General features: G+C 45.4%; 2 protein-coding genes across 3 annotated transcripts in view; one reads left to right on the top strand and one right to left on the bottom strand.

Annotated features, from left to right (window-relative positions):
• LOC119401312 (proteasome subunit alpha type-1) overlaps window positions 1-15,554 on the bottom strand; it is a 258,901-nt gene that overhangs the window by 50,524 nt on the left and 192,823 nt on the right. The window lies entirely within an intron of this gene.
• Window positions 3,340-13,707, top strand: LOC125759692 (uncharacterized). 2 transcript variants are annotated; one of them, XM_049418744.1, is made up of 3 exons: window positions 3,340-3,606; window positions 3,675-3,859; window positions 7,088-7,177. In XM_049418744.1, the coding sequence occupies exons 1-3, from the start codon at window positions 3,591-3,593 to the stop codon at window positions 7,151-7,153; spliced, it is 267 nt and encodes an 88-aa protein (XP_049274701.1). In that variant the 5' UTR covers window positions 3,340-3,590; the 3' UTR covers window positions 7,154-7,177. The 2 variants fall into 2 exon arrangements, with proteins under 2 accessions (XP_049274701.1, XP_049274700.1); XM_049418743.1 differs by lacking the exon at window positions 7,088-7,177 and adding an exon at window positions 12,753-13,707 and having other exon boundaries at window positions 3,341-3,606.

Here is a 15,554-nt window from a genome sequence, read left to right as displayed (position 1 = left end):
CGCCTTGTCCCCTCTTGGATGCGCTACCTTTGGAAGCAAATGTTATCGCGTGATGTAAATTTCTTGCAGATCCAGTTTTCAACAATGATATTTATCTGTCTGTGGCGCTATAGTGCCTAGAATATTCTAGGCACTATAGTGGCGCTAAAGCCCATTACGTGATAACCGGTTGGTTTATCTGTTTCAATAAATGTTTAGCTCGATGTGCGGTGTTCGGTTAAAGAGACCTTAATTCTTATGCCTCAGTTTTATTTAAAGGCTAGTGACAAAAAGCCACGCTTGAATAGTCTTGTCACTGTTGTATTTCAATGTAGGTATAGTTACAAAATAACCCGAATGCTCCAGTCGCTGATGTGTACGCCTACCTCAGTCTAGATAATTGTAGTAGTTTTTGTCGATTAAAAGTAATCGTAATGTTCCTTTAATGTTAAAATCTGCGAATATTTGTTGCAAAGAAAGTGTTATGGGATCCTGGAGCTGTTTCGAAAGTGGTTGCCTCACTATTCGTGCATCACTTCACGACGGTGGATGCATCTGTTGAGCGCCACTGCCACGTGCAGACGCGTCTTCGTTTGCGCGCACCCGTGCCCCCTCGCTCTTTCCCCACCCCCACACACAACCGTACGAGTGTAGTACAAAAGACAGCTACATTCCCGCCCCTCCCCCGCTGTTCTTCCCATCTGTACGTAGCCCATTTCATCCGTCTACGGCGTTTGTTTCTTTGCCTGCTCGGAAGAGGCGCCTGCGGACTACGCAGCTTCGATGGTGCACCATCCACCCTCTTCCCATGCTTTTTTTTTCCTCGAAAAGACATTCCTGCTCCCTCCGCCGCCCTCCGTTCGCCCCCCCCCCCCCCGTCCCGTATCTTCTATTTTTATATATATTGTCTTTCTCCCGTTCTCGTATGTCACTCCGCGGTGCTTTGTTCGTTGAGAAGTTTGCCTGCCGATACACAGTGTGCCATAGGCACACGGTCACCGGATGTTGCGGGAAGCACACGCACGCCTGCCTTCTTCAATGGCAGCGGTGGGGCCTTTGGCGTCGACAGCAGCACGTTTTTGTGCAGTGTTGATCGACTGATGCACAAAAATAGGAATTGTCCACGCAGCTCAAATGGTTCGCTGGCGCTCTCCTCCTCGCACCACACACACACACACACACACACACACACACACACACACACACACACACACACACACACACACACACACACACACACACACACACAAACAACCACTTGTCCCCACGTTTTATGGCCCATTCAGTCAGGCGCGCGTTCAGTGTTCCAAGGCCACGGACCCAGGGGCCGTAGATATAGGCTTCCCAAGCAACGCTTAGCGGCGCTGCTGCTCTTGACAGGCAGCGCCATCTCTGGCAGAAAAAGAGAAACTGGGGCGTGATCAGCGAGCGCTTTCCCTTCTCGCCACCGCGTTGCCGCTCGCTTCCGTGCACGTGCAGAGCTCTCGCGGTGCACTTGCGCGGCGTCAAAAGGATCTTCAAGCTTGACCGGCACTTCCGCAAAGCGAACTTGATAAAATGAGGAAAGCTCGTCAATCACGTTAACGGTGAAGAGCAGACGATCGACGACAACCACGCCCGACTCAAAGCGAAATGCATTTCCCAAGTCGCGATTACACCGTGTAGGACGTATACCTCGAGGTAAGTCTCCGAAATGAAGCCGTACACGCTATCGATGTTCTGCGGCGTGGACTACGAATCATATGATTGTTGTTTTGATATGGCATGCTTACAGTAGCAGCCGTGTACTTTCGTGAACAAACGTTTGCGGCGTGCGAAAAAAAAAAAAATTATACGGCCATGGCACTGCTTCCTGAGAAGGTTAGAGTCAAGTCCTCCGTGCCGCTGGAGAATCACCCGCCGATTAAGACGCGAGGCAGCTAGCTGAGCTTCAACCATTGTGAAGCAAGATGAACTGCTCGCCTCGTTTTTTCAGCTCTCGCGTCATGCTTGCAGTCTCTTTTTATGATATCGACTTGATAGGCGTATAAAACCTGTTGCGTGAACGCGGCTAGAAAATCGCACAAAATCAGAAGGTGGTTACTTCAAGGTTGCAATTGCAAAGCATGTATTAAGTGCTAGTTATATTTAGCGGCTTAAATATATATCACCCCAATAAAGTGACAAAAACAAAGCAAACCTGCAGAACGATGTCAAAGCTTGCTGAAAATGCACAGACGTCCGTTCCGGCGTGATAAAGCAGCCTTCCTGACGCGTGAAATGCAGGCGCCGAACTTCTGACAATGTGCGGAGTTCAGTTGAATTCAACCAACCGCGCAACGCTAACGGTATAACGCGAATGTGAACGTTCAACAACGACGGGTAGGTCTCACGAGCACGGGGAATCAAAACACAAAGTTGCTTCACCTACAACCGTAACTGGACTTTAACAATGCGAGAAGACAGCGAGTAATCATTACTGTAGTCGCTGCGTGCATGCGCCCCGTTACTTAACGATTCAGGTAGTCGGAACGAACGAAAGCGATGAAGTCAGACAGCCAAAATAGAAGGCGAGACAGCGCTGTCAGCTATCCGCGCTTGCCGCCTTTATTTCTCGTGCGACACGCCCGGGAACCGATACAGTTTAACACGTGAATCGTGTGCCTTGTCTGCACTGTTGTGGCTGGCCACTAAACCGCAATACTTCGGACCACGCTTGCGCTTCCGCGGGGTCGCTTCTGCCATCGTGGAAATGCGCAGCTTCGCACAGCAAGCCTCTCGGTTCAACGTGCCGAGCTGACGGCCCCACAGTTACCCGCACCGAGAGAAGAACGCGAGCGCACGTGCGCTACCGCTACCGTGAAAGGGGCTGAGTCGGCCGCGCGACGGTTCAGTGTTTTCCGACAGAGCCGCAGCGCGGCTGGCGCGGCGCTGTCGTCGCGCCGCAAACTTGAGCTTGGGTTCCCTAGTGTTCAATAGTATATGGAAAACAGTATAGCTGAAGAACACGCCGTAGACGCGTGGCTCTTCTCAGAACTCAGAACTCCAAACGTAAACTGATTTCTGATTGGTCCGTTTTCTAGGGGCGGGGCTCCGTCCCCGTGCCGGCGACGGAAAAAAAAATTTTATACGAATACGCTGACAGCCACAAGTAAAAAATGCAGAAATAATCAAATCACTCTCCTTTGTAATAATATTGTTATAAACAACAAAAAATATTTTCTATGGGGCAGGGCTTTTGCAAAGTAAAACGCTAAAAAGAAAAAAAAATGACGTCATAGTCGCCATTTTGTAGTGTTGGTGAAATCTGGTGAAATTTTGTTCTGGGGTTGGTGTCGAAGCCCCTTTCCAATCTGGCAACGCTGCTCGGTACCCTCACCGCAGTCGCCGGCTTTGTTTGAGTTATGCCTTCTTTGCGCGGTGTAGTGATAGGCGACAGCCAGGTTAAATTCATGTGCAGGAGTCGCCTTCACTTGAAAACATCCGTCGAGACCTGCACATTTAGTTTTGGTGGTTTTGACGCTGTGCGAATGGCTGAGGCCGTCTCTGCGATGCACTTTCAGCGCATAGACTGTCGTTTTGTACGTTGGTGGTAACGACGTTTGCAGTGCCAACGCGGACCCTCAAGATATATGCGACAATATAGGGGTACGTATTCTGAAATTGTGAGATGCTTGGCATCAGTCACTGAAGGTTGTATTCTCTTTACATTTTAGAAGTTAGTTCTGCAACTGCAGCACGATGTGGCCCCCGTGGTGTATACGTCTTCAAAGTGCTGCCACGTTGCTCCAGCTCTGAAGACGCCGATGCAGAGCGCCAGATCAAGAAAACGCGCTTGCTGAACCGCAAGCTGACGGCTACGCTGAAACGCCTGCCGTGTGTTCGAATCTTGAACGCCGAGGTAAGTTTACGCTGACATACTGGTGCGCGCCGCTGAGGGAAATGCCGTACCGTCGTGGTCGGCACGCAGCTTTTTTTAAGAACTTTTTAGCCGCGCTAGTTGCTCATTGATTGCGGTAAAGTGATGCGGTAGAGGTCTTGCGGGTTAGTACTGACATGCCGACCACGACGGTATGGCATATCCGTATTGCTGCACGGTAAACCTGCACTGCCAACAGACCCGATTAAAGCGGTATGTAGATGCGTACCGTCCGCACCGCATTCTAACGAATTTTAAAACTTAGTTGTAAGTGCTCCTAGCAATTTTCTCCCGTGTATATGCGTTCATCTGAAATACCTGACTGTGTTATTGACAAGGCGTTCACACGATGTTGAGATACAGGGAAAATACCGAAATGAAGGTGACAATGCACGTTAAGCAAATACAGTGAAAACGTGCACACCTTTTAGTGATCTTGCATGTGGCCATTATACTCAGTGGAAAACAAGGCCTTGAAATTTAATGCCCTTTCTTTAAGACTGTGACATACATGGACAGTGAGGATGCTTTTCAGTATTTAGATTTAGCGGAGTGAGGCAACGTGGTGCCATTTTTAGTAGAGGCATTTGAGAATACATGGCTTGCATGTGCCGTCACATGAGCTGGCTCGTATGTTAGAGACAATGTTGATAAACCATTCCAATGTCCGTGGAATGGTTCATCAACAATGGCAGTGGTAGTGACACAAGCATCCTAGCCTTTCTCACCGAAGGCCACTAATAGAGTAAGACAGTGTTTTCAAGGCATGGGAAAAGAAATGTTTGACTGAAACATCAGTATGTGGTGATACCAAATTCAGAACACCGCCAGTGTCTGCATCTTCTCAGTGACAACCAACTCACTATGACGTTGTTAGGTAACTTTTGTTACCCTTGAATAAATGAAAGCCCACAGGTCACTGCTATCTCGATCTGTTTCAGTGGACGAATGAAAACCTGTCGACGAAATGGGTTCATGTATGTGAGGTACCTTTTGAAAAGGCAACAATTAAAATTAACGTTTCAGAACCACTATAGGCCCCTTGTTCACAATAAAGAATGCGAAGAGGGTGATTATTTATGGCCTAGGTGCCAGTGGGTGCTGGTGTATATCCTGGGTAGGTCAACACATGTACAGCTAAAGTAAGTTGCACACATACCACATTTGAGATCAGATGTATAAAGATTTTCTTCATTGCGATTAGAGCAGTGGTGTCCAAATTAATCGCTTGGTTAGTAATGAATAATTATCCACCAGTGTTTGAGCATGTCTTGCCTTTCTCAAGGCACTTTTTATGGTGTTTTGTTGTTTGTTTGAACTTTTCGTTCCACTAATGTAGGATGTGTCACAGTTCACGCATTTTGTGGGTAACCTCCTGGAAACTATTTGTCGAAGGAGCACTTTGATTCTTTGGGAGGACAAACGGGAACAGCAAAAGTATGTGGGCATCCCATGGTGCAGGGAATAAGCGAGTCACTTGCAAGATTTTTTTACACTAATTGTGTGAGAATTTCCCAGATGCCAAAAAACTAGGTAACATGACAGCTCACACATGTTAAAGACCTCTTGGAGCAATAAAAGTTACCAGGGGTAATCTACAAAATTCCACGCATGAACTTTTATACGACTTATATCAGTGAGACTAGAAACCTCAAACGAAGTTCATCGTCGACAAACAGTGCAGCAGTGTACAATAGACAAAGAAGGGAACGGTTGTCTTTGTTCCCTTCTTTGTCTGTTGTCCACTCCTACACTTTTGGTTGAAGATGGATTAGCAACTAGCCCAATCTCAAAGCTTGCCTCAGATGAAGGATTCAACACCAATATTCACACTCGTTCGGAGCTTTGGCAATTTTAGAGCCCTGTAAAAGCCGTTTATTCATCAATAGAGAGCCATTGGGTGTTTCCCAATATGCCTTACAAGTTTGCCATTGAAAGTTCTGTCTACGTTAATGCAACAGCTTAAACATAATAATTCTAAGTTAGAAACACAGACAACTGGCTAGAACGTGCTATCATATCCTAGTGGAAATGGAAGGACCGTAAATTATAGTGATAGAATCTAGCACACTTTTTGCAGTTTCAACAGGATTTGCATTTTTAAAATGTGTTTCAATGTTGCAAAAACCGGTTTGTTGTGCAGCCTGGTCGGACAGGCCTTCATACTGTGCAAAGGAGCCATTCGGATTGCTGTACAGTCTTCTGTTCTTTATATGCACCATAATTCGTGCTTGATATTACAATCTATATTATTAGGCATCCCCACTTTATTCTATGCTTTTTATAAGGCAAAAGGAGTGATTGCTGAGAGGCGGCTTTGCCATCACTGTGACTAAGGGAACTGGCAACCTGTGTCAAGCCGTGGTGCTTATGCGCAGTGCGTATACATGCTGAGTGCACAAACACGAACCACAGCAACAGGGGCTTTATAAGCACAATGTTGCTTTCTTATAGATAAGGCCTTGCTCGTTTGCTGGCGTATTATTGCTATTGTGCTAAACTACCACTGTTTACAATGTGTTGTGTGTATGACTGAATTGGTGCGTAAAATTGTGATAAAAATTTCAAGCCATTCCATTTTGTGAAGGCAGGTTACCAGTGAAGCTGTCTAGCACATAACACAAAAATATGAACAAATGTATGAACTCGTTTCTTGTTATGATTGGTGGTAAATGTGATGAAAGGTACACACACACACACTTGTTGTCTTGATCGGTGGGTCATTATTTTTTGGTCATGGTGATGACGACGGCCTTATTGTTGCTATGATGCGCAATGATCAGCTTGGTTACAACCTTGCACATGTTCTTAGCCAGAGTCTCATCTATGCCTGTCTGGTGGTGAGAGGTGTGGTTTGTACAAATTGTGTCGCACAGGAAGCCAAAGCATTCTAACACAAATTGCATAACTACGGTGGTTTGTTTTTGTGTTTTATATTTTTTCAAATTAGAGGGTAAAAATTGGGTGCTATTTTTCAAGCTGATAATTTGAGAGAAATCACATTTTTCGTGGAACCATCATTGAACTGCATGTTTTTGGGGGGGTTTAGTTTAGAAATGCTACATGAAATACATTTACACAAATTGATAAGTCAAAAGGACAGTAAAGAGCCTTGATAACATCTAGGAAAAGACACATTTAATTCACAAAAAGCTGATCACCGATTTTTTACGCGTCCTTGTTAACGTACATTGCCATTTGCATGTGCAGCATGTTGGTCTTCATTCGAGAGCTGTCTCACCTTTGGATGTTCAGAGGCATCCACTTCCACCTTGAGCACCGCACCGTGCAGCCAACGCTCTGCGGGAGCGTCTCTCGCGGGCGGCTGGGGCACGCAAGCGCAGTGACAACTGTAGGTGGTGCCTTCGCCGCGTCGTCTGCTAAAGCGCAGCGGCTCCGCCCAATCGCGCTTGCTCTTCGATGAAGGTAACTTAATCTCATGGAAATCGAGAAGCGCAGCGACTGCGCCTCGTTCCGCACTGCTTTTTCTCCTACTGTTTTCTTTTTCTGCATGCGATCTTAAAAGTAATAAACCTTGGCCCGTGCATGAGTGAGATCGCCAAGCCGGGCTGGCACTCCCGCAACTAAGCTACTCAGATGCTTTGTGCCGTACAGTTAGAATATTCCCGCTACTCACACGGTTGTTTTCATCAGCTGAAAGTTTGGCGACACAAAGTCGACAATAAAAAAATATAAGTTTGCGCTGTGAATTGAAGGCTCACGGAAAACTTTCTGCTTCGTGCTAAAGTTTTGAGCCAAGAAATATATAAAGCGATACGCGGTGCTTTGGGTCACCTAGCAATAAAAAGGGAGTCAAGCTTTATTCAGCGCCTGCTTACAGAAGTAATCATTTGTCAGCGGCGCTTCTTTGGTGAACTGATTGCGTGATATGAGTTCAGCTGAAAACTCTATTAGAATGCTTCTTCATTTTTCTGCATGAATGGTACGAATAAGCATGGTTGCACATGAGTAGCAAATTAGGGCGGCGTATTGGCGAGTTAAATTCGCTAGCGCATGAAGGCAGCAGTGCTGATAACACCTGAATGTAATGTAACTTCTCTGAAATTGGCAAATTGCTCACATCCTTTTGTTTTCAGGCGAGTAACAATCCAAACTTTCGCACATTTAAAGCTGTTATGTCAGACCTTACCATGCCAATTTTGCAGCGCCTAGCTTTGAAGCTGATCAAAAACATTTGCGTGAGCAGCGGGAACATTCTGGCTACTGGGCTCAAAGGAGCTGAGTTGCTTAGTTGTAGGAGTTCAAGCGCGGCTGTGAAAGTTTACTCATGCACGGACCGAGGTTTATTGGTTGTGAGATCGCATCCAGAAATGAAAGAAAACACTAGCAGCAAAAGCTAGACGGAACAAGGTGCAGTCGCTTCGCTTCTTCTGAACCGTGCCGGATGCTGGATTTGCATGCGCATAGCAAGAGCGAAGTTAGCTTCACCGCAAAGCAAGTACAATTCGGCAGAGCTGCCGCGCTTTAGCAGACGACGCGGCGAAGGCTCCGCCTAGAGCTGTCACTGCGCATACGCGCTAGTTACCCAAGCAACCAAGAGAGGCGCTCCGCGGAGTGCTGGCCGCACGGTGCGGTGTTCAAGGTGGAAGTGGACGACTCTGTACCTCAGCTGAAAGAACCCTCTCAACATCACAGCTTTCATTAGCTATAGTCGGGTACAACTTTAGAAGGCAGCGGCATTTTCCCCTCAAAGGCGGATGCATACGAGCCTCCACCAATAGGCGCGCACTTCAGGTGACGTCATGAGCCGGACGGCCGGTGACCCCGCTGACGGAGAACATGCCTAACATGCCTAGCGGGACTATTTCTTTAGTCGCGGAGGCAACTGGCTGCTGCGCTTCGGTCATCTGGGCGGGGCCTCTCCTGTCTTCTAAAGTTGTACCCCACTATAGGCACAGCAATGTCATTGCAGCATTTGCTGGCCTCAGGTAGTGAGCAGCAGAGTCATGCCAATATTCAGTGAGTTCAGCAGCTGGTTAGTGTGGATTGCTTCCAGCAAGTACTGGTTGCACTTGTGAATTCATGTTTTTAGTCTCTAAAATGAAGGTAGGTCAGTTGTTATGAAATGACTGTCTCAGCAGACAAGAGTCTCTTGCAATGGATTCAATACTGCTTGCAATTTCCATAACGTTAGGTGGTTTTCACCTTTGTTTGAGACGTTCCGTTTAACAGTGCAGTACCATTCTGTGGAGAGTTTTGTGCAAAACTCCACGCAGCATCTTTTCACTAATGTGGTGCTGCTGTTGGATTACGTAGACAAAGCGGGTTTTACCAGTCATTGTTGAAAGCTCGCCGACCATCTGCGGATGATGGAGGATTTTAGCAAGTTTTGAAGGCGTCCGGACGGTTGCTTGCATCTGTGTGCGAGAGCAGACAATGCAGCACTGCATGTGTCACAACTTTGTGGGTGCACTTGTTCTAGCTTCCTACACGGTGATGTCGGTGTCCAACTTGTCGCCCAGAAACCGAAACCGAAAGTCGTTCATATAAATAAGGCGATGTGAAATAGTTTGGAGAGAATACATGAATTTGGGAGTGTGTCTCATGCTTCCTAGATCAATAAGAAATGTTTGCAACAAAGAATGCACAAGCCACAAATTTGATGGCACCACCCCTTTAAGTGGTTGTGTGTGAACTTGACGTCAATTTGGACACTTTGGTGGCTTTGTAACTCCTATCTAACAAAAATAATGCAACATGTTTTTAGAGATTAAGTTAGAGCACGTGCTTGGCTTTAATTCTGGGGAGTTTAAAGAAAATTGAAGATGGCCTTTTTTTTTTAAACTGAATTTCGAAGTATTTTATTTTTAGAGACGTTTCTTACCATATGCATTTATGGTTTGCGTCTGACACATCCTCTGCAATCATACTTAGCACAATGGTTAACCTAATGCGTGGCAAATCTCTGGAAAATTTGGGAAATTTCGAGTATTATAGACGCGGAGTGAAAAAATCTGAAATTAGAGCATTATTGAGCAATGGGTGCTGTATTTGCAACTTCTTTTGCATAAGTTATGGGCAACAGAACTGCAACATAACATTTTATAAATGCACGTTACTCACAGTAAGCCAAGAAAAATTGACTCGCAGCTGCAATAATTTCTTTGTAGGATCTCGTCAAAATCGTATTTTCGGGAAATTCGCGAAAAGCAGTTCTGCTGAGTGAAGACTTCCGTCCAAATCTTTTTGACTTAGGCAAATTTTTTTTTTTCGCAAAACTAACATTGGTTTCGTGGCCCTAGGGACTCATACAGCAAAAAATATTTTTTTTTTTTTTTTCAGCGAAATTAAAGGGGTCCACAGACATGCACCGATGTTATCTGAATACACTCTATCTGCTACAAAGTAGTAATCTTCATGTTTGCTCATGGAATCTTTATGAAATCGGAAAAATGTGGAACTAGCTGTACATTTGGTAATTTGCCCTACCTGCACGCTGTGGCACATAGGCTATACATAGGCGCCCCACTGATGCTTTTTTTAGTGTGAGCAATGGGGCCATAGTGGTCCCAAAGCATCAATTTTATGTACTTTTAAAAAATTTGAGGCGCGTTCTAATATGTTAATCTGGTACCTTCCCCATCTGACAAGTTTTTATCAGACTTTTGACTATGTAGTGAAGTGTACATCACAGGCTTGCTGTGTCAAAATTCTTCTATTATCCGCACCAGGCTCTTCTCTAACACTGTTGTCTTTCACATATGAACATTGGATGCTTGCACGTGTTCTCCATGTATGGCAGGCTGAAATATTCATATTTATTTTCGTTGGCTGCTGCTTCCTTGCGTTAGTGTCAAAGCAGTTGGGGCATTATACAAATGTGCAGGCAACCATTAATTGAATCTGAAATGCATGTGCCGTATTTACTCGAATCTAAGCTGATGTTTTTTTTATAAAAAACAATGTGCGAAAGTGGGGGGTTAGCTTAGATTCGAGTACCATGATTAAGTCTTTTTTTTTTCTGGCCTTGCGAATTTCGCGTGTCGGCCTACAATCGAGAGCGGCCTAGATTCGAGTAAGTACGGTACATATTCTAGTACTGTCACTATAGCTTCAGTGGTGGTTGGTCAGCTTTCAGTAGTGATTCATCGTAATGGTGGATGCAGGGTGTCGGAACGAAATGTTTTTTCGTTTCGGTTTTTAGTTTCGTTCCACCGAAAAAAGTTCCGTTTCTGTTCCGGAACTAAAAAAATAATGTTTTGTAACGGTTCTTATTTTTATGCAAAAATTTGAAGGTAAAGTAACGATAAAAACATAGGATTTGTGGTAAACTTGCGCTCCTCTTAAGAACGTGGGACGGGTAAAACGCGTTCTTCCCGCATTCTTCAGAGGAGCGCAAGTAACTGTACGACGAATTGCTACAGACTAGCGCGAACTATGTGGGGTGTCGTGGCTGTGGCTGGCCCAGAAACCTGTCAGGGAGGAGACCAAGACAAACCAGCAACCATCTTTACTCCGCCGAGTCTCGGCCACAACTGCGAGCGTGCCATCGTTCGTTTTCTTCTACGGACGACGCGCTTGCAGCCGCCGCTTTTATACTTGTCTATACGCTTCTATACACTTATAGGAAGGAAGAACCAGAGGTCAGCAACAGGAAAGAGCAGGTAACCACAAACGGTGGCAGCAAGGCGGCTGCCACGACGACTGCTAACCCGAAAATGGATGCGGAGCCCCGGAGCCCCCAGTTGCCACGGACAACACCGGGACCTTGGTTACGTGGTGGACGAACCGTGCCGACGTGTGGTCGTGCACTGCCACGTGCTGTCCGCTGTGGCCAAGGATAGCGGCTACTGCGCCCTCCTACCCAGTTTCACCGGAGGGGAGGGGGCAGTATAGAAGCGGTGGCTGCGAGCGTGCTGGCCGTAGAAGAAGAGAATGATGAGCGATGGTGCGCTCGCAGCTCGCACTCAGCAGCCACTGGCAGCGGGCAGTTGCGGCCGAGGCTCGGCAGAGTAAAGATGGCTTGCTGGTCTGTCTTGGTCTCGTCCCTGAGGGGCTTCTGGGCCAGCCACACAAAACCTCAAAACTAGCACCCTTCCAAGTTACTGTATTTAAATTTCTCAAAAGTGAATTACGAATTTTCTGAGCAGGTTCTATGTTTTGTGTCAAGGGAGTGAGCATTTTCTCAGAAGCAGCCCGTCATCGAGGGTGCAAGACCGCTGTTCTGATAAAACAAACTTCAGCACCGAGAATGCCCTCTCCACACTAGTGTGACTGGCACACGAAAGTCCACTTGCATTAATATAAACAGCTCTGGTTGCCACTCTTTTCATTTTTCATAAAATTTGAACATCTTTACTTTGGAATTCTTGCATGAGATAAGCGCTAACACTATACCCTGACATATGTATTATTGCTCACGTTGCATGACCTCGGTTGTTCCAGGTCACCAAGTTTTCCTGGGAACTGAAAACTGATAAAAAATATTTCGGTTTCGCTCTGGAACGAAATAATAGATAACGTTTGTTATTTTCGTTCCGGCCAAAAATATCTTTGTTTTGTTTTTGGTTTTAGTTCCGTTCCGACACACGGGGTGGATGGCTATGTAATTTCAAGCTGTGATATTGGTGCAAGCCACATATACAGGGGCAATGCAAACATTCAAAGGAGCGTGTATTGATTTCAAAAGTTCCGGCTGAGCCCCTTCTAGCAGTGAAAAATTTTCACATAGCAGCATACTAGCAACACGTTATGTTGCCAAATTTTTCCATTATCTTATGAAACTGTAGGCTGTGGTCCCATGTTGTTCACTTCCCTTTCTTTTTGTTTAGTGACTTCAGTTGATCTGCAAGTTCTTTCTTGTCTCAATGCATCACATTTTTCCTAATTGCACTAATTTTTTTTGTTCCTACAGCATCGGTTTCTCAATTCCTCGAAAGAGCCACGACGTGCGCTCTTAGCAATTGATGGGTACCATGTGCACAGAGGCCAAGGGATCGATCAGCTGGCCAAAATCATCGTCAGTTCTCTTGCCCGTGACTTCGGACCTGGAGTGAAGTCACATGCACACAGCGAGCTGGGTATCTGCTACAGGCTGCTGAAGTGCAGCCACTGCAACACAAAAGGCCACGAAGTCCTGCGAGTGCAGCAAATTCCTTCGCCTACCTTCCCAACATGAACCAAGACTGCTTTAGATCATCTTATGTGTAAAGCAGCACACAAAAACAAGACATGAAAGGAGGAATACAATTGAACAGGCCAACCACTGCACTTGCAATTAGCTTATTTTGAAGGGAAAAAAAGGAGGGGGTAATACACATATGCACAAGTGCACAACATTCAAATTTTTTTTTAAGCACCGTTATGAGCAAAAGTCATTGTTGCATGTGGTGCACTTGTGGGTATGTACTATATACATATTTTTTAAAAGAATAAACTAGTGGCAAGTGCAACAGTTGTCCTGTTGAATCATATTAATCCTCTTGTGTCTTCTTTTCTATGCGCTGCTTTACATGTTCAGATGCTCTGTCACCAATTCACCCGACTTTCAACCTTACTGAAACTTGGCAAATGCTGCCTGCCATGAAACGGCCCTTTTCAGGGCCACCCATGTGTTGTCCGGCTGGTTGCGAATGCTCCCAACTGTTACCCAGATAGCCTCCTTGAAACTTGAGAGGAGTTGTGCGGCGCATGTTGACTCTGCTGGCTGTATATTACTTTTGTATAATTAAGATTGTGCCACAGGGTCTTTCAGTTGAAAGTAATACATATAGCATGACCTTGCATTAATTATCTTTCATAAATGCTAATCACTACTCGAACAAATCGAGAACGTTTCTGTATTGCAGCAAATAAATGTAGAAATTGCATATGTCATCACACCTTTATTGCCCAAAAAATTGCATTTATTGCACATTCATCAAGCAAGTGACCTATGCAGGACACTATCTCTGCAAGCTCAGATGTGCACGCGCAGGCCTTGCATTTATGGCTTTGCTATCTCGGCAGCCCTCTGTTCTATTGCTACCTGTGAATGTGCCAAGCAGATTGGTCTGAACGGCATCACAAGTAGCTAAACACATTTTAGAGCGCAATGAACTGGGCTAGTTGGTACTACTTCATTATGTCACAGTGCGAGGAAAGAAGCCAAGGCACACAGTGCTGTGTCCCAGCTTTTTCCTCGTTCTGGGAGCACTGGAACAATGAACATTTGAGAACATTCACTTGGAGCTCCTACCATCACATTTGGCTACATGCTCCAAGCCCAGCTCGTCCAGACATGATTCAAGGCATCACAGTTGTGTTCGCATACATCATCTGTGTAGAGAACAAGTTATTTTGAATTGAAAAATGGCCATCCACCTGTTTTGTACAAGGCTACCAGGAAATCCATACTGATTTCTCAGAAAGGAAGACAAAAAATTCGTACTGTTCCTGGGCTCAAGCCTGGAACCAACACCTTTCCAGGGCTGTTTCTCTACAACTGAGATAGCCAGTAGGCTAGCAATGGGCAGTGTAAGGGCCAATTAGTTGAAAAGTCAAAGCACACAGAATGTGGCAAATGGGTCCTGTGGAAACGTGCAGCAGCTTTTAGCAGAAGATTCTGCGTTAATATCTATTTATGAAAATCAAACTTGAAAGAAAAAACATTACTTGCAGCTGGTTATAAGCTACTTATACCTACTGTGCTTTCCACAGAACTCATTTGTCATATTCAGTGTCCATGCGCTTCAAACTGAATTTGCCCTCGCACTTTGATTACTAGCATACTGGTTAGCTTAAATGGTAGAGCGACCACCCCGAAAAAAAGTCGTTCTCGAGTTCAAACTGTGGACCATGTCAAATTTTTCGCCAACTAAAATGCTGTTCTTTATGAGAAATCCATATGAATTTTATCGTAGCTTTGTGCAACAAATGGGAGTGGATGGCCATTTTTACATTCATAACCCTTTCTATGTTGTGCAAAACTCCGCTGTTATAAACGAGTCATTTTCTAGCAGCCAACACCACATCATAGTGTTTGTAGATCTGGAGTGCTTCCCAATACGGACCACTGAGAATGGCACAGTTGCATTGTGGGGCAAAAGTATATGGACAGTTTGTGCCACTGAGCAAGCTTATGTTATGAGGCCCAGCAGCACATAGTGCTGGCATTGTTGACATAGTTCCTTGAAAGGCAGTGGGGGTTAACATAGGCTGAAGTTGAGGCATCTCCGTTGTAGTGCAGACAAAACGGGTGCGGATAGTTCGTTCATGCTACTGAGAGAAAGTAACGGAAGACATGGCAGCAACACACAATGCCGTTTATGAGTTTGCAAGGCAGGCCAACTGCACCAAGGCGGATGAACTGCAAACAAGAGAGCCACATGGTGTTTCTAAGTGTCAGGCTGTACGTCACGAAAATTTAGCTCAAGAAAGTGAGCCCATAGTGTGCACTATAGGTGACCGCATCTGTTTGTATATAACATGGCAAATAAGCTGATTGGTACAAACTGAGTGAGAAGAGTTTAGCAAGAGTTTCATGCCACGTCTTGAATGTGCTTGAAAAAGTGCGTGAGCCAACATGTTAATAGGCTGCTATCGAACAATGTATCTAGTTTTTCTTTTCTAGTAAGACCTGTATATCCAAAAGTTGGCCTCCCAGACAAATATGTATTATGGGTGTCATACTGTCAATTTTGATCACGATGGGACCTGACTGGGTAGAATTTCTCTA

Source organism: Rhipicephalus sanguineus, chromosome 8, assembly GCF_013339695.2.
Source record: "Rhipicephalus sanguineus isolate Rsan-2018 chromosome 8, BIME_Rsan_1.4, whole genome shotgun sequence".
NCBI lineage: Eukaryota > Metazoa > Arthropoda > Arachnida > Ixodida > Ixodidae > Rhipicephalus > Rhipicephalus sanguineus.
The sequence above is the reverse complement of the archived record's forward strand: the minus strand, read 5'-3'. Positions and strand labels throughout refer to the sequence as shown.

Coding starts and splice junctions, on each gene's coding strand:
- LOC125759692 (XM_049418743.1), top strand. Junction 3,860..12,752: donor TTCGAATCTTGAACGCCGAG/GTAAGTTTACGC, acceptor TTGTTCCTACAG/CATCGGTTTCTCAATTCCTC.